At 53.9% G+C, this 27,623-nt stretch overlaps 1 protein-coding gene across 9 annotated transcripts in view; it reads right to left on the minus strand.

The window, feature by feature from the left end:
• POU2F2 (POU class 2 homeobox 2) overlaps window positions 1-27,623 on the minus strand; it is a 57,185-nt gene that overhangs the window by 7,974 nt on the left and 21,588 nt on the right. For 4 of the 9 annotated variants that reach the window (XM_042968693.1, XM_042968692.1, XM_042968695.1 and 1 more), the window contains exons 1-5: window positions 23,064-23,129; window positions 15,873-15,938; window positions 15,735-15,769; window positions 15,539-15,595; window positions 11,736-11,852 (exon numbers count right to left, since the gene is read on the minus strand). In XM_042968693.1, the coding sequence (XP_042824627.1) occupies window positions 11,736-11,852; window positions 15,539-15,595; window positions 15,735-15,769; window positions 15,873-15,938; window positions 23,064-23,076 (288 nt within the window). In that variant the 5' untranslated portion in view covers window positions 23,077-23,129. Of the gene's footprint in view, window positions 1-11,192; window positions 11,472-11,735; window positions 11,853-15,538; window positions 15,596-15,734; window positions 15,770-15,872; window positions 15,939-19,555; window positions 19,907-23,063; window positions 23,130-27,623 lie in introns of those variants that run through there. The other 5 variants (XM_042968691.1, XM_042968696.1, XM_042968694.1 and 2 more) reach the window with 3 other exon arrangements.

Consider the following 27,623-nt stretch of genomic DNA (forward strand, 5'->3'; position numbering starts at 1 on the left):
ATAAGCCCCCATAAGTGCATATGTGTGCTCACCAGAAGACATGTATCAGAATGTTCACGGCAGAACCATCTGTAATAGCCAAAACCTGAAGAAAGCCCAAGTACCCATCAAGAATCGAATAGGTTGGGGCGCCTGGGTGGCTCAGTTGGTTAAATGTCTGGCTTCAGCTCAGGTCATGATCTCACTGCTCATGGGTTCGAGCCCCGCGTTGGGCTCTGTGCTGACAGCCCAGAGCCTGGAGCCTGCTTCAGATTCTGTGTCTCCCTCTCTCTCTGCCCCTCCCCTGCTCATGCTCTGTCTCTCTCTGTCTCTCAAAAAATAAATAAACGTTAAAAAAAAATTGAATAGGTAAGTAAACTGATTCACTGGAACAACAACGAGAAGGGGCAGTCTACAATCTATAAGAACACACAGCACTATAAACTTCCCAAACATGATACGTGGAAGAAGTTAGACATGATAGAGAACATCCTGTATGGTCCCATTTGCATGATAGAAGTTTGGGAGGTGGAGGCTAGAAGGCATCCCAGGGGCTCCTGGGGAGCTGGCCATATACAGTTCTCAATCTGGGTGCGAGTTACGTGGGTGTGCTCAGTTTGTGAGTGTCAGTGATCTGTGCACTTTTAGTATTTGTTATACTTCAATGAAAAAATTTCAAAACCTTTTTATGCTTATTTATTTATTTTGAGAGCGAGAGAGCGAGCGAGCAAGGGAAGGGCAGAGAGAAAGGGAGAGAGAGAATCCCAAGCAGCTTCCACACTGTCAGCATGGAGCCCAGTGTGGGGCTTGAACTCACAAATTGTGACATCGTGACCTGAGCCGAAACCAAGAGTTGGACACTTAACCAACTGAGCCACCCAGGTGCCCCCTTTTTTTAAGGGAAAGAGGGAGAGAAAAAAAAATCCAGCATCTCCACCAAGAAAGTGAGGAGATAGATGAAACAGGATTGGCAAAATGTTGATATCTATTGAGCTGGGTGAAGGTACATGCAGTTCCTTATATCATACTCTGTACTTTTAGGTTTGAACATTTCCAAAAGAAAAAGCAAGACCCCCTTACACACACATACACAACACTCCAATGGCTTCTTGCAGCCAGAACAATACAATAAAAACTATTCATCTGATCTCTATGGTCCTTAATACTGAAACCTGTCCTAGTCTTCCTACCTCAGGACCTTTGCATGTGCAAAGGCTCCCTCTGCCAGGCAGTTCTAGTTCTTATATTCCTGGACCCTTCTTGTCACTCAGGTCCTCATGTAAAATCACCTCTTCAGAGATATCCTCCTTGATCATCTAATCTAAACCAGCCACCACCATACCTCCTGTTACCTCCATTTCACCTCCTTTATAAGACTTATCACTATCTCAAGGTACCTCTTTTTCTGTTTACGCTTTCACAGTGCATCTCCCTCACGGGTAAGTCAGCTCCACGAGAGTGTGATCTTGGTGGTTTTGGTCATCATTATAATCTCAGCATCTAGAATAGCATCTGGCACCCAGTAAGTACTCCACATATATTTGTCGAATGAACCAACACTGATGCTTCATAATTTACTCAACAACTTTTATGCGCAGTTGAAAATTATGTGACTTAGAGTGACATTATTTTGCCTTAGGGGAAACAGAGGGATGACTCATGCCCCTCAATTCCTCCCAGTGCTATTATTATTCCAAAGACCAATTTAATGTCCTAGGAAGTAAACAAGCTGAGGAAAAACATAAGTAACTTGACACAAATGGGTTCATTTCTTCAACATATAAAGAGTGATTACAAATCAATAAGAAAATAACTAACAATCCAATAGTAATCTGGCCAACAGGTCTGGTGATTGCCCAGCAAAGGAAATACAAAATACATTCAATACAAACGAATGAAAAAATATTCAGATTCATTCACAAGAAGAGAAATATGGCTACAACTGCACTGAGATACTTTTTTTTCTTTCTCCTATTGGATCAACAAAGAGAACAGCAGTGCATAACATGCTGTGTCGGGGTGTATGAGGAAGCAAACACTCTTAGGTGTCACTGGTGAGAAGATAATTTGGCAACGTCTGTCAGAATTACAAAGGCATAGGGGCGCCTGGGTGGCTCAGTCAGTTGAGCGCCGACTTCAGCTCAGGTCACGATCTCGCGGTCCGTGAGTTCGAGCCCTGCATCGGGCCCCTGTGCTGACAGCTCAGAGCCCGGAGCCTGTTTCAATTCTGTGTCTCCCTCTCTCTGACCCTCCCCCATTCATGCTCTGTCTCTCTCTGTCTCAAAAATAAATAAACGTTAAAAAAAATTTAAAAAAAAGAATTACAAAGGCATATACCCTTTGACCCATTCCACTTCTAGGAATTCATCTTAGAGATACATTCACACTTGTGCAAAGTAATCTCTCTAGAAGGATATTCCTAGCAGCCTGCAGTGTTTTAGCAAAAGAGTGGAAACAAGCTGAATGCACAGCAGTGGGGAATAGGTAAATGAATTAGGGTGGATCTTTATGGTGCAATACTATGCATTCATGAAAAAGAAGGAGGACACTCTTTGTGTCCTGATATGGAACAATCTCCAAGATGTCCTGTTGAGTGGAGAGCTTAAGAGGCATGACAGAGGGTATGATGTGCTGCTGTTTGTGTGTGTGTGTGAAAGGCCCTGTACACCTGGGTGGCTCAGTTGGTTGAGTGTCTGACTTCAGCTAAGGTCACGATCTCACAGTTTGTGGGTTCGAGCCCCATGTCGGGCTCTGTGCTGACAGCTCAGAGCCTAGAGCCTGCTTCAGATTCTGTGTCTCCCTCCCTCTCTCTGCCCCTACCCCACTTGAGCTCTGTGTCTCAAAAATAAATAAACATAAAAAAAAAAAATTTAAGGCCCTATAACTCGTATAAACATCAGGCCCCACAAACTGAACCCACCCTGCTCTAAACTGCAATGCATTTGCTTATATACAGTTTTCCCTCTGCTACACTGAAACTCGAAAAGGCAGAGGCCATGTCTTAGTTTTCTTGCATCCCTGTCCCTCAACAGTCTGGCAAGCCCCCATTAAATGCACACTGAACTGAATCCAAGAATAAAGCCAGAAATAAAGTCTTATTACCAGTGTTCTTCTGATTAGCTTGCTGATTGCAATAGTTGTTAACTACTCTGTCTCCCTAGTGTGACTCAGTGAAAATCCCACTTTCTCCCCAGACGTCTAAAAGAGAGGTGTCTGCAGATTTCTTTCTGAATCAGCAGGGAGAAGAAAAGGGAGGGGGAAATGCACCCAATTTGCAAAAGGTCTCATGGTGAGAAGTCCAAATGAAAAACCCAAACACACCCCCATTCACTGTTACTCAGACCAGAAACAGGGATCAGTCCCGACACTTTCCGTCCCTTCCTCTCCACCATCCGATATACCTTCAAGGGCTAAAAGTTCTAAACTTTTTTGTGCTCTGAATTATTTGGTGTCTGACGAAACCTACTGGCTCCTTCTCAGAGTTAAAAAAAAAAATGCATGAAACGGGGAGCCTGGATGGCTCAGTTGGTTAAGCGTCCGACTTCAGCTCAGATCATGATCTCGCGGTTCGTGGGTTTGAACCCCGTGTTGGGCTCTGTGCTGACGGTCGGGAGCCTGGAGCCTGCATCGGATTCTGTGCCTCCCTTCCTCTCTGCCCCTCCCTGGCTCACACCCTGTCTCTCTCTGTCTCTCGAAAATAAATATTAAAAATTTTTAATAAAAAGTGCATAAAATGAAATACATAGGATTTCATAGGAAATCAACTGTATTGAAAAAATCATCAAACATTTTGAATAGATAATAATAATCTTTGGGTTTCTTTACAGCACATTAAATAACAAGGTCAAGCAGTACATCTGATGACTACTGTAATTTCAAAGTGATGATGAACGAAAACAATTATTTTAAGGAATCTGTGACAAGTGTATCGAAATATCTTTGTATTCCATTGTCCAAATACTTATACAAAGGCCAAGTACTGCTAATGCTATTGTGGTCGGCTGTCTATATTCCTAATAGAAGGAAATTCAACATTTGCAGTTAGAGGATAGAAAAAATTGAGACATAAGCTTTTCCCATCCAAGTTCATGGACTCCCTGGAATTCTATCCACAGCCCCCTCCAGGAGGTTCCTGTTCTGAAATGTTAATTGAACAATAAAGCTTCTACTGGTTTTTATCACATTTGAAACAATTCAACTCCTTGCCCTGACCCTGCATGACCCCGCCTTCCTTGTCTCTCACAACTCTCACTCCCTAACTCTAAGCCAGTCACACTAGTGTCCTTCCTGTTACTGAACCCAGAAGAGGTCCCCACCTCAGGGCCTTTGCACATGCTGTCCACCCCCCCCCTTCTTGATCTGCACATGACTGGCCCCTCTTCATCATTCAAGTCTCTGTAAAATGCCCCCTCCTGAGAGAAACCTCCCTTCTCTACCTGCTTTGATGAGTCTTCCTCTCCTCAATGTCTATTACATCATACTCTTTTCCTTCCTTTATAGCAATGATCAGCTATGAGCAGGCACCAGCTTGGAGAGGGCACAGACTTGTCTGCCTTATTCCTCACTGTATTCTCCACGCAAAAAGGCGCTCGGGCATAGTGGATGTTCACTAAACATTTGCTGACTGAAGAAATTACAGAATGGGAGAAAGAGAGATTTTGGGTGCTGTGCTGTCTCAGGACTGGGGTTAGCCAGTAGGAGGCCCCATTTCTCCACAATCTACAGGCAGCGAGCAATCTGAAGCCACTTGGGGGCGTGTTACGACCAAGTCAAGCTGGTAGAGAGGTTAGAGGAAGTGGAGAGAACCGGGGAAGGGCCCCTGGCCAAGATACTTAGTGGCTCTGTCCCTAACCTGTGAGAAAAACTAGCACACCCCGCCAACGCTGAAAAGGGAAGAGATGGTTTCTTGGGTTTCTTGTTCATCACTGTGTTCTGATCACCTCCACCCTAGTACAGGCACCCAGCAGGCCATCAGTGAATTTCCAATGACTGAATGAGTAAAACCTAGGACAGACCGGTGGAGTCTCAGAGCAGACTGGCTGCGTTTTGACACACTGAGATCTTGGCCACAGTGGGGCAGAAAGACTGACAGTTTACGTGACTCACGGGTGAACCGGAGGGCAATTGTCCATTTTCCCATTTGGACTCAATTCCACCTGGGGGTGGAAGGAGGTGGAGAGAAAGCCTTTAAAAGGAACTGGGCCGCGTGGGCCCAGGTGCAGCGCCTCACTCCAGCGCACAGGGCAGACTCCCCATCCCCCAACTGCAGGCCCCCACACATGCTCTGGCAGCCACCCAGCCTGGGATGGTGTCTGCGTGTCACTCAGCAGTCACCCCTGAGATGGCAAACCATGGCCAGTTCTGGACACCCCATTCCAAGACATGGACAGCTTAGAGTCAAGTCCGTAGCAGGGAGGACAGGAAGGGGGTGTCTGGGGACCACGTAAACTACATTATCATCAGTTGTGTTCAGCATGAGGATGGGCTTCCCGACCCTCTGAGCCGTGTCAGGGCACCCGGTAGTGGAGTGGGCTGCGTGGGAAGGCAGAGAACACCTGTCCTGGGAGCCACTGGGGAGAAACTGCACCCCCACTTGCCCGGAACTGTGCAGCGGGAGCTCCCACATCGGGTGGGAGGGAAGTCAGAGGGGTGCAAGGGTCCCTGCCGGCTGGGAACCTGGGGGTTCTGAGTCTCAGCCCTGTTGCCTGCTTCTAGCTGTGTGACTCGGGGGAAGCCAGCTCTTTCTTCTGGGCCTCGGCCTCCTTAACTATATAGGGGGACAGTGCACAGGGCTGGAAACCTGACTGTCCTTCACACACTGTGGGACCCTGGGCACCCCTTCCCCCTGTTTAAGTCTCAGTTACCCCACGGGGCTCTTAAAGGAATTCAGTGTGACAATGCACATAGCGTGTTTAGCCCGATCTCTGTTCACTGAAGTGGGCCTGCGTAAATGGTAGTCATTATTACTGAGTCACACCTTTCTCAGGGCCTCGGTTTTCTCATCTACAAAATGGGGTTGATAATGTCTAACTGTTTACAGGATTGCTCTGAGGCCCGAGTAATATTAGCATCTGCAAGGTGTCTGGGAAATCACAACACGCTCCCCGAGCACAAGCGTTTGCTAGCCCTGCACCCCCATGTCACTCCCCCCACGTCACCTCACCGGATCATGAACTCTCAAGGGCAGGAAACCCCATCCTCTGCCCGGCAGCTGTGAACTGTCCACACCCAGCCTCTCCACCGAGCTTCAGCTTCAGATGTCCGTCTGCCTATCTGATGTCTCCACTTGGATGATTAATAGACTCTTTATACCCTGCTGTGTCCAAAAGGAAACTCCTGGTTCCCTACTCCAGCCCTCCAAATCACACTGTGCCTCCCCTGTCTTCCCCAACTCAGGAAGCTCCCTCACCACCATCTGATTGCTGAAGCCCAAATCCTAGGAGTCATCCTTCATCTATCCTATCCGTATAAAATAGCATCCCAGACCCCCATCATCACCCTCATCTCCCACCTGCATCGCTGCAAGGATTTCCCACTGGGCCCCTTGCTTCTACTCTGGTCCCCCACAGTCCATTCTCCCCATGGCAGCCAGAGGGAGCTGTGGAAAGGGTCAGCGGGGTCATGCCACCCACCTGCTTAAAACCCCCAACAGCTTCCCATCGATGTTTCCCTGGTAAACATTCCAAACTCCTTGATCTTCCCTACAAGGCCCTGCAAAACCTGGTCCCGCCTGCCTCCCCCTCACCTCTTAACTTGTCCTCCACTCACTTGCTCTGCTCTAGCCATACCATTTTCCTCTGTGCCCTGATGTCAAGCTGCTTTCCACCTCAGGACCTTTGCATTTGCTGTTGCCTTTTCCTAAGTTCTCCCCATGGCTTCTTCATGACTGACTCATTCAGAGTCAGCTTTCAAAGGCTTTCAAAGGCCACCCTGTCCCTCTATGACACCAGCCCACTTCATTTTCTTTAGTACGCTTCCTCTAAAATGGTCTTGTTTTGCTCGTTTGTTTACCTGTTTACTCTCTGCTCCCTACTAGAACATAAGGTCCTCAAGGGCAGCCACTGCTGCCTTGTTCACAGCTGTCCCCTTGGGGCCACAAACGGGCACCTGGCATACACAAGGTGCTTAATAAGTGCTGGATGAATGCGTGAATGACTCTGTCATTCCAGGCACTTCCCTACAGGAAGCCCTAAAGTTTGGGGGGAAGGGATATGGACAGAGGTGGCCTGTCTCTAGTGTGGGATTCTCTGTGTGCCCCCATCCCCCAAAGGTTGGCCCTGCCACGTGGAGCCCAGGAAGTCCCAGAGATTGGGGCGGGACACCAAAAAGCTGAGACCCATCTGACGGCGAGAAGAAACACCTACATGCACATTGTGTGTTACATCCCGTGCTGCCTCCTGTTAAAATTCCAGGATAGATGAGCAACAGCAGACCCCAACCAGTTGTGGAGTGACTGGTATGCCTCGGCCCAGCTCCCGGCCGCCAGGGGCCTGTGGGTACACTGACGACACACCTCCAGGTTTGGCTGCCCTGGCACCTGCTGCCCCTTCTCCAAGCCTCAGGAGCCATCTCTTCCTCTTGGGGACTGGCCCTCCCCTATTCTCAGGTCACATGGCCCAAGTGGGCTGACCCTACCTTCTTGGGGCAGTGGTTGAGGACACTAACTCAACCCTGGTCGGTGGGAACAAGTCTAAAAGCGCCGGCACCCATTCTGCCTGCCTCAGAATGAAAAAAGAGACAGAGTTTGGGGCTGGGCCTCTTCAGCGATCTGAGCCAAATATCCCCTTCTACGTCTTCAGCCACCTGGAGGGGAGTCTGGTCTAGCTGACACCCCTCCTAGCTCATCCGGCGCTGTCTTCCACTGCTGGCCCCCACCCCCGCCTCCCGGAGCCCCCCCTACTCTCTCATTTTACCTTCCATGCCTGAAACAGCTTTCTCCACTCCGTATACCTGGTAAACTCCTACTTGTCCGGGCTCAGGTCAGGCACCACCTCCTCCAAGAAGCCTTCTCTGATTCCCTCAGGCACAGGTCACCTGTCTTTTCCCACACTCCCACCACACCCAGTAGGTTTCTCTGGGAAACCTTTTTCAGTAGGGCCTGCCAGCCTAAAAGATCTTGTCAAGCTTTATTTGCCATAGTCATATTATGAAAATAGGGATTTTTTTCCCTTCCAAATACAAAATGATGTTTTAACAGTTAATGTAAATTTTCAATCAATGTCTACCCCTACCCCAGACAGTCTGAATTACTCCCCTGGAGAGATGTCTTCCCTACCCTTGATTGAAAAGCTGCAGCAAAACATCCCTCATTGATTCAGTAAACATCCAGGTGGCCCCTTTGGTGGAAAGCATCATGCTGAGCGCTGGACACACAAATTATAAAAGTGTGTTATAATTGTCCCTTTCTCTGTACTAGCTAGGAAAATTCAGGGAAGATTCCTGCCAAACTGTTTAACTGACACTACTTTGGAAGCTGGTGTTACAGGGACGGATGGGGGACTTTCCCTTAGTACATTATGTAATTTTAAAGTGATAGGGTTAGGGGTGTTTTTTACTTTCTTAGTATTTTTCAAGTAAAACATTTCTTAGTGGTTCATTGGTATCTGTTTCCCTACAAGACTGGGAGCCTTTAGGGGGCAAAGAAGGGTCTGAGTCACTTCTAAGTCTTTAGCTTCCCGCCAAGGCCTGACACACAGGGGGCTAGGAAATGTCTGTGAAATGACCATAGGACAGAGCTGAGCAGTCATGGGAAGTAGAATTGGCAGGCCCAAGAGACATAGACTGAGGAGAGGGGTCAAGCCCAGGGGTGGAATGGCTGTGGATGCAGGGAGGCAGTAACACAGGAGGAATGTGGTACCCACGTTCCGGGTTGTTCCTGGTCGGCATGGCGCCTGGAACTGGGGATAAACATTCGTCTGTTAGGGAAATGAGGTCACAGGGTGACAGAACTCCCAGAAAACAAACTCTTGGTCCTGGCTTTGCAATTGCAGACAACAGGACTGAGCAGATCAGAGCTGGGGAGGGAGGAGCCAGAGGAAGGGGTTGGCAGGACGGTTAGAGGAGGCGTCCTTGAGAATCAGAGACTGGGCCGAACAGCAGGTGGCAGAGGACTAGCCTGCTACAGCCTGGGTCGCTGGGTCCTTGGGTCGCAGGGAACTTGGGGGAGGTGGTTCTAGGAGTTTACGAACAGAAGGAATGCCTCCTGCTCCCAAGGGGGAATGGCTTAGCCGGTTTGCACTGGGTGGCTCTCTCCCTCCCCCTCCCTGTGGCCTTTGTTCCTTCCACAGATATTTCCTCAGGCATCTTCAGACACAGCACTGGTGATTAGGGCCAGAAGGAGAGGAAAGGGCTGGGGACCCCCAGAGGAGTCAGGAGGCAGGAGATTATAAACCAGCTGGAGGGAGGGAAGTCATGGAAAACTTCCTGGAGGTGTGGACTCCCAAGCTGAGGCTTAAAGGCTAAAGAGGAGCTGTCCAGGTAAAGGGAGGGAGCCGACTTCCAGGTAGAAAGGAGAACAGAGCAGGGGTACTGATACTTGGGACCTAGTGAGGAGCCCCGAGCCTTGGTGTTGCTCCGTGAAGAACTAACTGCATGTGCTGTGAGGCGACCTCCTGCTGCTGGGGTCTCTGGTGGCCAGAGTGGGAAAGCTGGGGACAATAGCTAAAGGCAGCGGCCCCGGGTCCTATGGTTAGAGCCCTGGACTCCCAGGCCTGGCTCCAGGGCTATCCTGCCCCTTGTGCTCACCGGGTGACCTCGGCCAGGATGAGGATTTGTGGATTCAAGGAGGTCACCGTTAGTACAGCACCTGCCAGACTCTAGTTACAGTCACCATGGTGAGCCAGCCATTGTGAGGCTAAGTTTGGAAGAGCCGTCACGGGGCAGCGGGCACAGATTGCTGTGTGTGTCTCTACAGAACCAGGCCCGGAGGCAGGAAGCCCTAAGAAGGCAGATACCAGCTCAGCGTTAAGGACGGTCTCACATGGAAGCGTTGGTAAGTAGTGGAACAGGCCTGCTGGAAGCTGAACTCTCTGTCAAGGGAACAACCTTATGGGTACTGGACACCTCAGTGTAGACAGCATCTGGCCCTGGGGTTTCACGGAAAGGGGTGGGTAGAGAGAAAGAAAAGCAACCCAAGGAGCAGCCATTGTGGGAAACACAGGGCTGAGGGAAGTCAAACAAGGTTCCTTGCTGCAGGACTTCTCAGGACCTTCACTGCCCTGGAACACGGGCTACAGACTCAAATGTTTACAGAACCCAGGCAGACAGCACAAATGGGTGACAGGGGCAAGTGTGAACGGGGTGGAGAGTGCAGGCCTGTCAGGAGGGGAAGCCTGCTCAACTCCTACTCTGTTCTGCCGACTATCCTTATGGGAAATTTTTTGGCCACTATCATGGGTTGAATCAGGGCTCCCCAAAAGATACGTCAGAAGTCGTAACCCCCAGTGCCAGTAAATGACCGTATTCGGAAACACGGTCTTTGCAGATGTAATCAAAGTAAATGAGGTCATTAGGGTGGGCCCTAATCCAGTGATCGGTGGGAAGTGTGAACACAGAGACAGACGTGCACAGAGAGAAGGTGGCCATATGACCATGGAGGCAGAGATTGGAGCGATCCAGCTATGAGAACACCAAGGATTTCTGGTACTTCCAGAAGCTAGTGGAAGCAAAGAGGGGTTCTCCCTAGAGCCACCCAGTTTGTGGGGCTTTGTCATGACAGCCCCAGGAAACAAATACAGCCACTAGCTCATAATTCAGTGTGTACCCAAAGTCTCCAGAATGGCCAGAGAGGACACGGCACTCCCTGACCCAGTGGCCACAGGCCCCCGTTCTGAGAGTCTCTCACTGGATCCTCCAGGGCACACATTTTCGGGCACTAGTTCAGAGTCTCAGCCTTTCCTTTTAGTGCCCACATGGGCGCCCTTCCACGGGGGTGAGTCCCCTGGTTTCCTCAGCTGTAAACCGAGGACGAACCCCCACCAAGATACACAGAAAGCGCTTAGCTGGGGGGGGGGATGTTCTCCCTCTGAGCCTCGCTTTCCCCCACCGAGACATGGGGGCAGCATCCCCCAAGGCTTCCTGGGGTTGCTGGGAACTGCCTGGCACACAACCGGTGGTCCTAACGGTCGGCCCCTGTGGACCGGCCGGCCCCCTGCACGCCGGGCTTCTGCGCATCGTCCGCTGAAGGCCGTGGGCCCCCCCGGGGCTGCCCTTACCTGTGCTGTGAGCTGGATGGGCTGGGACAGGGTGAGCTGTGGGGTCCCGGGGGGCTGGCTGGCAGGCTGTGGTGGCGGCAGGTCGCCTCCCCCAGAGGAGGCCGGGGGCTGCGAGGTCGAGGAGGAGGCAGAGGAGGAGGAGGAGGAAGAGGAGGAGGAGGTGGAGGAGGCGGCGGCAGCGGCCGCGGCGGCATTGGACTGCTGCACGGCTGCGGCCAGGAGCTGGGCCTGGGCTTGCTGCAGGAGGAGCTGCTGCTGAGCCGGCATCAGCGCCGTGAGCTGCGGGGGTGGGGGGCGGGGGGCGGGCGGCAGGGGGGTGGGGTGCCAGGGGAGGGGTGTGGGGAGGAGCAGAGAAGGCAGAGAGGGGTTAGTGCCTGAGCCAAGCAGGTTAGGGCACAAGTCTTGCAGGACGACTGAGGGGGACAGGAGGCAGGCGCGAGAGCGCGGCCGCAGTCCTGGCGGGACACCCCATGCCACCGGTCCTGTAACAGGTGGGGGGTGGCTGGTCTCTGCCCACGTGCCCACGCTTCCCCGAGTACTTACCCCGGCTAGCTGGCTGCCTGTCAACATGAGTTGGGCCTGGGGCAGATGCGGCTGGGCTGGCTGGGGGGGCGGGGGTGCTGCGGGGGCTGAGTCGCCACTGGGGTCTTCAGCCTTGATCTGGGGGGGAGAGAGGCAGGGTCCGGGACCCCAGAATGTTAAGTGGAGGCCAGAGAGAATGCCCACCTGTGAACCAAAGAGAGGGCACGTGTGTGGCAACAGCAGCCTGGGGCCGGCCGGCAGAGGAGGAGTGGACCGGGGTATAGAGGCCAAGACCCTGTACTGACCGGCCGGGGGTCTTAGGCCACCTTTCTGGCCTCAGTGTCCTCAGCAATCACATAAGGCTAACACACTCCCTGCACCCAAACCCCCTACAGGAAGAGGGTCACCTTTGGGGAGCAGTTTTCCCCTCTGGAGGGTCAGCTTCCCCATCTGTAAAATGGGAAATGTGCCAGCGGGGGACTCGGAACATCAAAGGGTAGAGTTCTGGGTCCCACACCCCTCATCTGCGTTAGCTACAGGTGCATCTCTTATTAATGGAGTAAGACTTCGCTGGAAGAAAGGGTCTCAGGTTATTAAAAAAAAAAAACACCACCTTAGAACATGGGTCTGGAATTCAAACGAGTGTGGAAACAGGCAGACAGTGCAAATGGGTGACCTGGACAGATGAGGATGGGGTACGCTGGCAGGGTGTGCAGCCCTCCCGAAGGAGAAGCTTGCCCAGCTCCCGCTCTGCTCCCACCAATCACTCATTTTTAAAATCGAGAACAAAAACACAGGGCGCCTGGGTGGCTCAGGGTGTTGAGCGTCTGACTCCCGATTTCGGCTCAGGTCATGATCCCATCGGTACTCTGCTGTTGTGCAGAGCCTGCTTGGGATTCTCTCTCTCTCTCTCTCTCTCTCTCTCTCTCTCTCTCTCTTTCTCTCTGCCCCTCCCCTCTGCTTGTGCTCTCTCTCTAAAATAAAAATAAATAGATAGATAGATAGATAGATAGATAAAATCTAAAGCAAAACCAAAAAAAAAAAAAACTAAAAACAAACCAAAATCGCTGGCAAGACCAGCAAAGCACATATGAGGGCCAGATGTGGCCCAGATGCTGCCACCTTTCAGCCTCCACCCCAGAAGTCCACTGAGCCCCTCCTTCATCTCAGTGTAGGATGTGGCTGCCTCTCGCATCAAACGCATAGGACAGACCGACACAGTCTTGGCCTTCCTCCTCTCCTAGACAGAAAGCCAGACCACGGTGGACTTGCCCGATTGGGCTGTTGGTAAAGGACGTGTGGGGGTAGGAGGAGGTATGCCTTGAAGAATCACACGCTCAGGCCCAGAGGGGACACCGGGCTGAAAGGATGATCCCTAATCCTTCAGCCCAATGGCCCAGCACCATTTTGCAAAAGGGAGTCCAGAGAGGGAAAGCAACTGCTGCGAGGTGACCCAACAGCTTGGCAGGGGTGTGGCATTTGGAAGGCAGACTGAGACAGACAGAGGTCGGGGAAAAGGCCAAATAACAGAGGGTGAGTGGAGTGTCCCAGGGTACGGATACAAACGTCAGGAAGTTTAAGGGGCGCCGAGATGCAGCAAACCACCGTGAGTGTTAGAAGCCAGGCCAGTGGCCATCCCCGGCAGGGAATCAAGGGCCTCTGGAAGTCTGGTCATGTTCTGCTTCTTGATCTGGTGCTGGCTGCATGGGTGTTCAGTTTGTGAAAATCCACAGAGCCATACACTGAAGATCTCTGTGTATGTCACATTTTAATTAAATGTTAAACAAAACAAAAAAAAAACAACAACAACAACAACCCACACCAACATGGTCAGAATATTGGTCCTCTTTCAGGTTTCTTTCATTCATTCCTTCTGGTTCTCTTGAGAAAGTCTCCATTAGGTGCTAGGATGGCTCTAAGGCCTTGTCCCCAGCACGACTCATCTCCCTTTTTAACGAGAGAAGGAAAGCCCTCAGGCTTACACCTGACAGGCAAGAGTCTCTGGGTACATTTTAATAATCATTGTATTGGGCACCTGGCTGGCTCAGTCAATAGACACCGAGTCTTGATCTTGGGGCCATGAGTTCAAGCCCCACATTGAGCGTGGATATTACTTAAAAAAAAAAAAAATCACTGGGGTCCCTGGGGGGCTCAGTCGGTTAAGCATCCGACTTCGGCTTAGGTCATGATCTCACTGTCCGTGGGTTCAAGCCTCGCATTGGGCTCTGTGCTTGACAGCCCAGAGCCTGGAGCCTGCTTTGGATTCTGTGTCTCCCTCTCTCTCTGCCCCTCCTTTGCTCACGCTCTGTCTCTCTCTCAAAAATAAATAAACATAAAAAAAAAATTTTTTTTAATCACTGTATTTATTTCCATGGCAAGTGATTCTGGTTTTCCATTCATGAAATTTCCACTAAAAAAAATGTATTTCAGCTGTTGAAAAAGCAAGCCAGTTCATGAGCTGAAAATTGTTGAAGCTGATTGATGGGTACCTGGGGGGTTATTTTCATGCTACTCTTTTTTTTCCTCCTTTGTTATCTGCTTCACATTTTCCATAATAAAATATTTTTTTAAATGAAGCCAATTAACAAAATTGTGATGTAAGTAATGGTACACAGTGGTGTATGGATGTGTCTGAAATCGTGATGGGAGCACATGAATCACTGCAGTTGGGGAAAGACTAACACAGAAGAGGCCGAGTGAGATGGAGAACAGGACGTAGTGTGGACAGAGGCCTGGAGTCAGAGGCCAAAGCCCTCTCTGCCTCGGGCTTTCTCCGGGAACCAGGGTCCAGGCTGGGGAAGAGCAGCGAGAATCCTTCCTTCCCAGGGCCCCACTGGTTTCCCCACGGAGAAGCAGGGCTGCGGTGGGACTAGGAGAGGCTGCAAAAAATGCAGCTGGGGAAGGAGAGGGTGGGGGTAATGGACATACGCTCTGCTCTAAGAGCTAAGGCCAGAACTGTGCCCGAGATCAGAGGGAAGGAGGCCAGAGCCAGACTCCTTCTCCCCTGGGCCCTGTCCAACTCACTCAGCACGAGATACCCACCCACTAAGCTGCACCCGGGGCCCCAGAGCCCATCCAATCTGATAGCCCCCATGTTAGAGAAAAGGAAACTGAGAAGCCCAGCGGTGGTGGGGGGTGGGCAGTGATTTTCCCATGGTCACAGAGTAGCTCTCGGCTCCCAATGCCATCCCTCTGCTACCTTTGGCCAGGGTCAGGAGCCCTTCCGAGGACCACCCGGCGCGTGCCCTCCATGCTGCCTTCAGGCCTCTGGACCTGCGGCTGCCTCCACCAGGCTGGAGCGTGGAGACCTGGGCCCCAGACACCTCAGGAAGCCCAACGATGCCCAGCAGCAGGCAGGGCCCCATGTGGATTAGGGATTTGTTCTGCCTGGCCACGTCCAGATACCCCATCATCCTTAGCCATTCTTACGGGGTCTGCCCCCCCCTTACCCTCCTCCATTGGCTGGCCCCTGTATGTGTGTGTTGGGGGGCTGGGGTGGGGCAGGCCCCTGTCAGGGAAGTTGGGATGGGGGCGGGGCCCTCAGCTTCCTGTTGTTCATCGCCCTGGGGCTCTGGGGGGGATTTCCCTGGCCACCCCCACCCCCCCAGGGAAGGGGAAGGAGCCTGGGTGAGTCACAGGCCTGGGGCGGGAGCCTGAGTGTGAGAAGGAGCCAGAGGAGCCTTGTCACCGAGTTATTGGGGCTCCGTGCCCTTCAGGCCCCAGGCCCACAAAGGTGCGTGGGACCCCGTCCCCGATACCAACCACCACCCATGACAGCACACCCTCCCGGTTCCCCCATCCTGGCGGTTCTGATAGGTGCTTACCTTGGTGCTGGGGCCAGTTGGGGACACGGAGAACGGGGAGGTCTTATTCTGAGGGTTCTGTGAAGAAAAAGTTGGGTTGGGGGAATGGGACAAATGAGATGAAGCAGCTTCTGACACCCCGCCCCTCGCCCACAGGGGCCACCTCTGTTCCCTTCTCCCCCTTCCCACCCCTCCTGCCCATCCACTCCCTCCGGACCTGATGGTTAGTGTCTGGTCCATTTCTTTCAGTGTCTGCAACAAGAGGGAAAGAGTGAGGTGTCACCTGTGCCCCCCACATCCCCGCAGCTCCCCCACCCCGCGGGGCCTCCACCCTCTCTCTCCCCTCCCCACCCACCTGTGTGCTCTGCCGGGGAGTCCAGACCTTGCTTCTCGGCCTCCAGGGGCTTAGACATTCTTATTTCTGGGGACAGAAGAGGGATGTAAGTGGGGTGAGAGGGGGAAGCCAGGAGGGCTCTCGGAGCCCCCCCTCTAGCACCACCCCAGCCTCTCCCCAAATCCCCCGCACCCCCTGCCACCTTGCAAGTGCCTCTTTGAGGAGGCATGCCCTCCTTACTGGGCCTCTGCCCTTCTCTGGCAGGACAAGAAAGGGCCTTCAGGCCTTGGGGGTCTTGCCTGATCCTTTTCACCCCTGCAGAAGGTGGCACAGGGAGGGCCACCTCCCGTGAGACCTGGGGCGGGGTGGGAGGTAGCCGGTGGTCGTGAGAAGGCTTCGGTGCCCAGGAGGAGGTGGGTAATGTTCCACAGGAGCGAGTCAACCTTGGGCCTCCTCCCGAGGCGCGCCCGTCCTGCCTCACCAGGTTTCGGGTGAGACATGTTTTCCACTCTGAGTGGGGCCTGGGGGTGTGAAGGACTGCAGCGTCCCCAAAGGAGTGAGTCTTCTGATCTCTGCCCCTCCTCCAGCCCACAACGTTCCCGTCCACACCTCACTCCCACCCGGCCTCCCGCTCCTGGCCTCCCTTCTCGCATTCGGCACACGGGCCCAGCAGCCCCATTCTGACCTCTGAACTCCGACTGACTCCAACTGCATCTGGCTCTGCCCCTGACCTGGTCCTTGGACTTAATCCTAGGCCTCACCTGGACTTCAGCCTTGAATCCCAACTGCACACCCCAGTCCAGCCTGGGTGTCCCACTGTGCAAATGCAATCCCATTCTACAGCCCCATAAACCCAGGAAATGACAGGAGGTGACAGGCAGCAAGCTAGCACCGGGGACAGAAAGCAATGGAGGCAGAGCGATGCTCTGTCCTCACAGCACTCTGATGCTGGCAATGGAAAGGTGATCGTTTACCAGTGCTAAGCACAGTGTTAAGGATGATTCAGGGCTCACAGTAACAGTTGGTGCTGATATTACCCCCATTTTATAGACGAGGAAAGTGAGGGCCCAAGAGCCCAGTGAGACAGCAGAGGCGCCCTGACTGGACACCTGTCTGCATGACTCCAGGGTTCACGCTTCTAATCAGCACTGCTATGGTCTACTGGACCCACCCCCCCGCCCCGCTAACACCCCACTGTGACTTCCGCCCACCTCATCTCCAGCTGTCACCCCTATTCAAGTTCACCCTGACTGACACTGACTGGAAACCCAACCCGGGTAGACCCTACATAAACTTGGGCTTCTGCCCTATCTGTTCTCGATCCCCTTACCCATCCTGAATCCCAACTCCTATCCCGATGGTCCGAGTCCTTCATCTGACCTTGACTCCCAGCTTGACCTCAGACCTTTCTCCTGACCCTGAATCTGACTAGCAGGTCTCCCCCACAACTCACTCCACATCCCTGCCTTAAAACACGATGCCACCCTATCAAAGGGGCTGTCCAACTCAAGTGGGTTCTGCACCCAAGGTATTTTAAAAAGGCCAGCTACAGTAGCTAGGACATCCTCAGCAACTGAAAAAAAAAAAATGTCCAGGAATTTTGCAGTTGAGGGTTACTTGACATGAAACGCTGCTCGGCTTTAAAATTCCCAATTAAAAAGCCAGGTCACACACTGCCGGTGGGAGTGTGAATGGATATAAGCACAATTCAGGAAAGCTGGGGAGGCGCCCCCTCCCTAGGACCCAGCACATCCACTCCCGAGTGTCCATGTGAGAGAGAGGGGCATCCTGCCCACCAGGCCCATGGGCACATGTACCCAGCAACCCTTTCGAAATGACCCCAAACTGGCAACAACCCAAGGGCCCGTCAGTGGATCAACACAATGTGGTATGCCCATACAACGAAACACTCCACTGCAAGAGAAAGAACACGCTCCTGAATCACACGCACCGCTGAATCTTGCAGGCGTGACACCAAGGAAAAGACATCAGACACAAAAGCAGACGGACAGTAGGATTCCAGTTACGGGAAGCTCAGAAAACAGGCAAGATGATATCAGGTGACCAAGGTCAGATTATGGGTACCTTTGGGGGGATGCGGACGGGGAAAGGGTGTGGGGAAGCCTGTAGAGGGTTGGAAATGTTCCGTATCATGATCTGTCGGGTGGCTCTGTGGTTCTATACATATGTAAAAATTCATCAAGCTGCACCCTTAAAATTTGAGCACTTTATTGTATGTATGTTTTCACACACAAAAAAGAAAAAAAAATTAAAAGCTAAAACAAACAAACAAACAAGTACACAGTCCTACTAAGGCATAGGTTGGTGAAGGAGGTGTGGGGAACAGGTGCCCAGGATGCCACGGGAGCTCAGGTCCTATTTCCAGGCACTAGGAGGGGCATGAGTGGATAATGATCTTGAGAGACACAGGAGGACGCAGCAGGTGCTGGTGCCAGGCGCGGAGACCCCACTCCTGCCTCTGAGATATCAAAGGCAGAGGTCCAGCCTAACCCTGCCTCTAAATGGCCCAGAACTTGGCCCAGCTCCAGGCAACTGCTAATGCTAGTGTGGTCCGGCATCCCACCCCGTCTAGCATCCCTGAAACCCCTGCCCCAACCCCCTTTCCTGGCCCCTCCTTCCAACTAGTGTCGTCCATCTCTCCCCAGGGAGATCCTGCCTACAACCTGGCCCCGAACCTTTCCACAGCTCCCTATCTTCTCAAGAAAAGCCCAGATAGGGTCTTTAAACAGGTAATTAAGTTAAATGAGACCATTAGGGTGGGCCTTAATCCAATATGACTGGTGTCCTCATGAGAGGTAGATATTGGGACACAGACGCGCAGGAAAAAAGACCATGTGAGGACACAGGGAGAAGATGGGCATCCCAAGCCAAGGAGAGAGGCCTCAGAGGAAACCAACCCCACTGACACCTTGACCTTGGACTTTCAGCTTCCAGCTTTCAAGAAAATGAATTTCTGTTGTTTAAGCCACCCCATCTGCAGTACCCCATTATGGCAGCCCTGGGAAAATGATACAGCCTCCCACGGTCATGCCCTCCCACTGTCCTAGCCCTGAGCCCACAGGGCTGTGACCTTCTGTGTCTTAGTCCTTTCCCACCAGATCAGAGTGCGGGCAGGCCAGGTCTGACTCACTGCTGGGTCCCTGGCATCACCCAGCTTAGAAGAATGGGTTATAAATGTTGGCCGAACGTCCCTCCCTGCACCTCTCTCTCTTACTTGTTCCTGCCTCTGTTCTGTTGTCCCTCTGCCATTTAACACATTTCCTGAGGGACCCTCTGTGGTCCCTCTGCCTGGAAGGCTATTCCCCACTCTGGCCACCTGGCGACCTCCTACTCATCCTTCAGGACCCTGAACAGGTTCTGTCGTCTATGGCGGTGGCTCCCTCCACCCTGGCTCCTGCTGGCCCAGCGTCTCCCCTTGTGACTGTCCTAGAGACTGTAGCCATCTGGGCCCCAACAGGTCTCCCCCATCAGACTGGGAACCCCTTGAGGGCAGGTCTGACTCATCTTGGGGTCCCCAACACTCCCCAGCCCAGGACGTGCGGGTCAAGTGAACAAGAGGGGCCCGAGGCCCTGATCTCCCCCATCGCTCCAGGCCTTTGGCTCTGCTCTTCCCCCACCTGGTGACCTTTTCTTCTCTAAGAGCAAACCCCTGCTCCTCTTTAAGGCCCCAGCTCACACGTCACCTCCTCTGTGAGGTCCTCCATGCCTCCTCGGGTGGTTGGTGTCTCTTGTCTGAGAACCCCGTGCCCCTAACACACCCTGACTCCCTGGGCAATGGCCTCACCCTGCCCCAAACTGGGAACTCCTTAGAGCCCAGGCTGGTGTCATAATAACACTAATGCATGCAAGAATCTCTGACAGGCCAGGACCCAATCCCGTCCCAGACAAGCCTTTCTCCCTGCTGCCACCTGCCACCTTGACCCTGAGCCCCAATCCCCAAGCAACTCCCACCTGAACCTTTGAGGTAACATCTCCTCTGCAGGGACAGTGGCCGAAGAGGCAAAGATGGCTTAAGGAGAAATCTCCACCACTCTGTTTCCATAGTTGTCCCTAAGTCTTCCCCGACCCTGACTCCCAAACAGCCGGGCACCCCCACAGCATTTGGCTGGGCTGACGGCAAAATGGTCAGTGTCGCCCTTCACCCAAGCCTGTCTCGCTTTTCTTTCCTCCCCCATCAGAGCCCAATCTGAGAAAAGGGTTTCATAGAATCATCCCCACCAAGCATGAATAGGGGACTCCCTTTCCACCACAGATCCAAAGCCAAATGATGCCTTAACACTCTAGGACATTGGCAATCCCCTTAAGAGGCCCGCGGAGGCGCCCATCCTACAGGCTATCAGCCTCGGCCCAGGCCCCTCTCTCCTGGCTCTGGAGAAATACTGACGCCTATTCCCACTCAGACACTCTGCTTTCACTGGGACAAGGTAAGACCGGGTCATCTGGATTTTGAAAAGCCCCCGCCACCGCCACCTCCACCAGGTGATTCTAATATGCTCCAGCTCCCTGCACCTTCCAAAATCCATCTCAAAGCCTCATTCACACAGAAAGGCTGCTTGGTTATATGGCCATAGCCACCCCTCCCTTCTCTCATCCCTGGCAGTGTGTAACTCTTTAGAGGACCAGGCAGGAAAAAGCGATGCAGAATCCTAGCGGGCCCCTTGAATCCTATCATCCTGGAGTCAGACACACCCAGGGTTACCCACACCCTTGGGGTCACACTCGCTTGCCCCACTGCCTCAGGCCTGGGACTCTGGGTCCCCTCCGCCCTCCCCACCCCTCCCTTACCCCTCCCTCTCCGGACTTTCACTTCTCCTCTGCATTTCCCCCAGCCGGTTTTAGCAGACTTGGGCCAGCTTCTCGTTAGCACTTACCGAAAATGGGGCTAAATATAGAGGGCCCAAGGGCTGCCCCTCACCCCTCCTGGCCCCTCTTGGCCTGTCCCCTGGGTCTCCTGCCTTCACAGCCGGCTTCAATCAAGGCTGTGGCCTGGGAGCCCCTGTGGGCAGGGTTTGCGCTGCCGGGAACCTCTGTGGGCCCAGCTGGCCCGGTCCCTGCCTCCGTAGGAGCAGCACCGCACCTCCCCCCCACCACCACCCCATGTCTGTCCCCGAGCGAGCGGCCTCAAGGGAGTGAACACTTCTGAGCTGTCAGGAGGGAAGGATGGAGATACAGGCAGCAGACACAACAAGAGAGGTGGCCCCACAGCTGTGCCACGGAACACACACACCACAGCCTCAGCCAGGCAGGGCCCCAGACAAGGATAGAGACGATGCAGACACACACAGGGACAGGTGTGCAGAGATCCTGGGTCGGGATGTTTGTAGAGAAGACATATGCCCAGACACAATGACATGGGTAGATATGCAAAACACACACCCAGACATGCGCATGCACACCTGCGTTTACATACACACACACACACACACACACACACACACACACACACACACACACCCAGAGTTACTCAGATACACACAGACGTGCACACACTCACACATCCAGAGTCACTCACAGACGGATACACAGATAGACACACAGACACACACAGGTGTGCATACATATCCATACCCAGGTCACTCAGACAGACATACACACATACGTGTAGACACTCACATGCCTAGAATCAGCTCATCCTGGGAGATGGCCAGGGTGGACTCCCAAACCCTGAGCTCAGGCAGGCCAAGTGATCTGGCCAAGGCCACGCAGTGTATTCATTCATGTCCAGGCAGGAACCCAGGCGGGCCTCCCAGGCAGGGCAGTTCTGTGAGAGATCCCAAGTAGGGGGTCTAACTCAGTACCTAGCACACACGAGGCCCCCATTCAACCCCAGACAGGGAAGAGTCAGTGGTGGAGCAGAGCTCGGAGCTCTGCATCTACACTGCATGCATACCCACACATATACATAATTGCACATAGAGTCACCCCGATAAATAATCATGTGCCATCCTGCAAGTTGTCTTCCCTCCACGTCAACCGCCTCCCTCACCTCCTTTGCCTTGCTCATACCCACTCATCCTTCACATCTCAGCCCAGACATCCCCTCCTCCAGGAAGCCCTCTCTGACACCCCACTGGCCCAGCTGGGCAAGTCTTCTGGGCTCCCACAGTTCCCCGTGCCTCCGACCCCTCTGCCTGTGCTTCCTCCGCTTTCTGGCAACAGGTCCATCTCTCCCACTGGGAACTCCAGGAGGACAGACCTGTTTCAGTTGTGTTTCCAACACCCAACACGAAAGTGCTCAATAAATACACGTTGCTGAAGGGCCACAGGGATACCTGCATATACACTGATGCGCGTAGGATGGCACATGCCAAATCAAGACCCATCCCCACGGACACTCACAAATGCGACACAAACCGACAGTCATGCTTACATGGCCACAAATGAAACAATCACCAAGTACTGATGCTTGCTGTGTTCCAGGCACTGTGTTAAGCATTTACACGTATTACCTCGTTTAACTCTCCCGTCAGCACTGCTGAGAGATAGCTATCATTATGCAGAGATAGACACATTTCACCAAAGGAGCCAACAAATACAAATCACCTTGTAAGGGTGCCCGGCACACAACATTCACTCAGTCAGCTGACACATAATAAATTTTTGCGTGGTGATAAGTGCCATAAAGAAAAGACAAAGCAGGGCAAGGGGTCTGAGAATGGTGGGATTGGTTGCCAAGTCAGACGGGGAGATCAGGGAAGGCCTCCCTGAGGAGGTGATATCTGGACAAATGAAGTGAGGCAGTGAGCCAAGAGGTCATTGCCAAGGCTAGCCCACAGTGCCACACACAACAGACCCTCACACACAGACACATGAGTCACACTCAGAGCACTCAGAACCACCACTCACATACACACGCACAGAAACGCACATACCAAAAAGCCCTGCAGCTCAGTGTTCCCAGCCCTTCGCAGCCCTCACCCACTGGTCCTCCTTATAAGAGCCTGCTACCAACACTGGGCTCCATCCTCCCTCCCCTAGAGCCCTCAGAACATTGCAGCAGAGATAGTGGGGGGGGGGGGGAGGACAGAAGCCCCCAGGTGTCTGGAGTGCAAGGGAAGGGGAAAGAAGAGCTGAGGGCGGGGACCCAGGGTGGGAGCGGGGGAGCTGCTGAGGTACAGAGCGAAAGTGCAGAGGAGACAGCTAAGGAGGAAGGGCAGGGCCGGCAGCGGGTGCTGGCCCCAGGCCCCTTACCTGGAGCCCCCATGCTGGAGTGAACCGTGCTGCCCGCCCCGCAGGGCTGGGGGAACAACTGTGTCATCTCCCCGCCCTCTCTGGGGGCCAAGCCCTCTCAGCCGGAAGTCACCCAGGGAGGAAACCACAGGGTCCGCCCCCTTCAGAAGGGAAAATACTCTGGCCCCAAGGCCCACCTCAGGAGGCGGTGGACCCCAAATCATGTGTGTGTTGGGGCAGTGGGGGTAGTGGGGTGGAGGGCAACAGGCTCGAGGAGCTGAATCCTCCCACTGGGTCTCCAGGAGGTTCCTGCAACAGCTGCCCCAGCCCTTCAGCGGCCTCCACCAGGGCAAACACATCTGGAACAGGGCATGTAGGTCTGGGAGAAAGGGTGGGCCCATAACAACAACAACAACAACAACAACAACAACAACAACAACACTAAACCCTGGCTAGAAGTTTTTTGGGGTCTTTCCCAATGCCAGACTTGACAGGTGCACCTGACAGGCATCATCTCTTGAGATGATCACTATTTGCCCCATTTTACAGACGAAAAGATTGAGGACCTGAGAGCTGAGGTGGCTTCCCCAAGGGCCCAGAGCCAAGAAGCACTGAAGCCAAGAAGCACAGCAAGTGACGTTCGCGGTGGGTGTCCCGCAAGGCTGTGCAAAGGGAGGTACCCAGCCACGCACCTGTCCGCAGGTGAGGCGTCCGTCCACTGAGAAGGAAGCGGTGCCCTGGGACAGTGGCTGTGAGGGCGAAGGGGAGGGGCCGCTTGGCCCAGAGTGGCAAGATGTCCACCAGGGGCAAATGCGGGCGCCCCAGGCGGTTTGGGCGAGGGGAGCCCCGGGTCCCCTGACAGACTGCCCGCTGGCCTTTCACGGAACTGCGCTCCCGACCCAGCATTTCCCTCCGCTCCCGCCAGAGGGCGGCAGCGCCCAGCCAATAGGCCGGAGGGAGGGGCCGGCTGCGGAGGAGGAAGCCCCTCCCTCCGCTCCCCTCCCCGCCCCCCCACCCCCCACCCCTGCGCGCACACCTGCGAGGGTCACACAAAGGCGCAGGACTCCCAGCGCACGGCGGCGCAGACAAAGGCGCGGCCGAGCCCGCTGCCCTCTTCCTCTTCCCCGCGCCCGGTCCGAGGCTGTCAGGCCACCTGGCGCCTCCAAACAGGCCGCCTGTCCGCCCTGGGCCCCGCGAGACTCGCCGCGCCCCACGCTGGAGGAGGACTCCCAAGCCACACGCGCACACGGACGCTTGGACTCACCCAAACGTATACATACACTCAAGTATTTCTACACGTGAGCCCCGGCACTTCACACACATGTGTCCACGCGCAGACACACGGGAACCCTCCTCTGTGCCTAGGCTCCCTACCCAACATCCCTAACTCTTGTGTACAGAAACCCCTGGGCACCCTCCTGTGGGCCCGAGGGCATATCTACACATGTGTGCTCAGGCACGCCTCCTGGCCACGTGTGCCCACATTCACACCCATGCACACTAACTCGGGATATATAACACACAGGCAGACCTTCCCCGGTGCCCTTCCTTCTGCACACAGGCCCTGTGCATCCAGACACACCCAAGCGGGCGGGCCCACTCAAGGGTAATGACCAGTGTTTTTCACATCTGTACACAGAGGGGCCAGTTCCCAACTACCGACACTCCACAACACTCCGTATGGTAAAGACCATTTCACTGAGGAGATCCACAGACCACACGACATCAACCCAGCTTCAACTCAGACCTCCTGCCTCCTGGTCCACCCCTCTCTGTCTTTCAGATGCAGGGTTTCTGTGCACAAGGGCCTTCCCGATAGCGGTCTGGATAGTGGTCTGGCGGCAGTGGGGTACCGGAGCCTCATCTTGAAGCTGCATTTGCACAGCAGGTTTTGTTTGGATTTGGGATTTATGTCTTGAGGAGGTTGGAATGAGGTCATAAGGACATTATGGGGGGCCAAAACCTCACCAAGCCACCCCCATACTCTGCCACGGACACAGTCAATGTCATCCATGTCAGGTACGTGCTTTCTGGACATGACTGGGTGTCAGCCCCTCATGGTGAGCACGAAGAGAAGCACCACCCATTTCGGGCGCTGCCTTCCCAGGTCTGTAGCTGAGTGGGGGAGCCAGGAAAGGGCTCAATCACTCCCCCTTGGGATGAAATTGCCCTACCCCTCTTGCCTCCCAGGCTGACTGAGTCCCTGACTTGGAGTCAGGGAGTCCAATGAGAATGGGTCTGAGACGTCTGTCTGGTGGGAGAGGACAGAGGGGCAGCGTTTGGGCCCACTGGGTGGGGAGGCCCTGGCAGCCAGGAATGGGAGGCCCAGGCAGGGCAGATAGTGGCCTCTCGGCCAGAGAAGAGGCCTCAAGCCATGTTGAGCGAGGCAGGTGGGGTGTGGGAGCTGGGGAGCAGTGGGGGGCCTCTCGGGGTGCAGGGAGCCTGGGAGGGAGGCAGCGCAGGGGAGGCCAGGCTGGGCTCAGGGCTGAGCGGTAATTAAAGGAGACGTAGGGGGCTCCCCAGGGCCAGCGGGGCTGGTAACTGACACGCGGGCCCCATTGCTCTGCTCATATTTCTCACCGGATCGATACGTTTGACTCCCGACAAGACAATAATCGCTTGTACGCGGCCGGCGAGTCGATCAAATACATTATTAGAGCGAGGTCCCCCGGGGGCCCGGCGGGGAGTGGTAGGGGGGGAGCAGCCAGCCCACCGGGGACAGCAGAGCGGGATTCTTCACCCCTCAGGGCCCCCAGCCATGGCCTCTTCCTCTCTGTCGCCCCTGGGGACCCTCTCTGTGGCTTGGTTCCCTGGCTTCTTTCGGGATTCCCGCTGTCTCTGGCGACCTCTCTACTCAGCCCCCAACACATCCCTGCTCTGCGTGGGGACCCAAGGGGTCTTTCTCCACAAGTGCTGCCTCATCTGTAGGGCTCAGCGTGTGGGAGCTCAGAGAGGCCCCTCCGACCCCCAGCTTAGCAGGAAACAGGGAGACTGGGTTGCAGGCCACACTGAGTCAACAGCTGGGCCAGGAGAGGAACTGGTGATTCATTGACACCAACCTTCCTCTGCATCTCAGCACATCGGCCTTCAACAGAGACCAGGCCAGGGCAGCCTCTGGGGGCAGGGGGGTGTCTTAGGGACCCAAACACATAGGAAAACAAGATGAGGAGTGACAGACAGACACAGAGACAGAGGGGTGTTTGGCTAGTCCTGCTGCAGGGCCATGCCATCCTCCAGTGCGCCCCAGCTACTCTCAGACCAAACCTAGCTTTGGCCTGCCCTGGGCACTGCTTGCCCACCTCTTCCCCCACCTTCCTGGTTTCTGGGCTTGAGCCTTCATTTCCTGTTCACCCTTGGCCTTGCCCTCAAAACTGCTTCTCTGGTGCCCCTAAGTCAAGGTCAAGCTGCACCCACCCCATGATCTGCTTAGGAGCACCCAGCATCCAGGGACTTAAATTATTTCTCCTTTGCTGCCTTCATCATCATCATCGTCATCATCATCATCATCATCAATCATCATTACCAACAACGGCAGCAACAGTGTCACTGTCTATTCTGTGCTACTTGAGCCAATACATTGGTTCCCATCTTCACGACAATCTGAGGAAGTAAGGTCTATTATCATCCCCATTTTACTGATGAATTGGAGCTCAGAGAGGTGAAGTCACTTGCCACACGTCACACAGCGTGTGAGTGGTAGAGTCAGGAGTCAAACCCAGACCTGTCCTCCTCACAAACAACATGGCAGCAAACAACACGGCCATTCCAGGAGCGGAAGGGAGGCACGATTGGCTGGTACAGACTGAACAAGGAAGATATAGGAGACAAGGTGGGGAGGCAGGGCCACACCCCAGGGCCTTGCAGGCCAGGTGAGCATTTTGGATTTTACTGCAAGCACAGTGAGATGCCACTGAGGGGGTCTTGAGCAGGGAAGTGACGTGGCTCTGTAAATGTTTTTGTGGATGATTCAGGCTGCTGTGGGAGGTTGGCCGTGGGGAAATGGGTGGTGCCCACATGAGATGGAGGGGATAATGGCTGGGACCAGCGTGGTGGCAGTGGGGGAAGAAAGGAACAGGTGTCCCTAGAAGCAATTTTGAGAGTAGACCCCATGAAATTGGTGATTTGCTGAAGGTGGGGGGGGGGGAAGAGGGAGGAGTGAAGAATGAAACCCAGGAGCACAGGAGTACCTTTCCTACCGCAGAAAGGTTGGAGAGGAGGCAGAGCTCAAGCTGGGATGAGAAAGATTTGGGCAGGGCGCCATACATGCCTTAGGCTGGATTTGATGTTGTAGGTGGGAGACTTTTGAGCAGGAATAGTGTGTGTAAGAGAGATCCACAGCATGAGGACAGGCCAGCGGTGGAATCTAGAGGTAGGATTAACAGAGAGGAGGCTGGGACAAAGACCCAGATGACAGGGAGGCTGAGGCCATGAGGGTCCACTTTCACATGAGATTCTACAGGACTCTAGTGGGCCTGCAAGTGGATGACTGGGCAAGTGCCTGGGTCACAGATGGATAGTGGGAGGGAAGATGCTCAGGTCAGTGCTGGGGACAAGATCAGGAAGCAGCATCTCGGAAGCAGT

The sequence above is a fragment of the Panthera tigris genome, chromosome E2 (assembly GCF_018350195.1).
Source record: "Panthera tigris isolate Pti1 chromosome E2, P.tigris_Pti1_mat1.1, whole genome shotgun sequence".
Taxonomy (NCBI): Eukaryota; Metazoa; Chordata; class Mammalia; order Carnivora; family Felidae; genus Panthera; species Panthera tigris.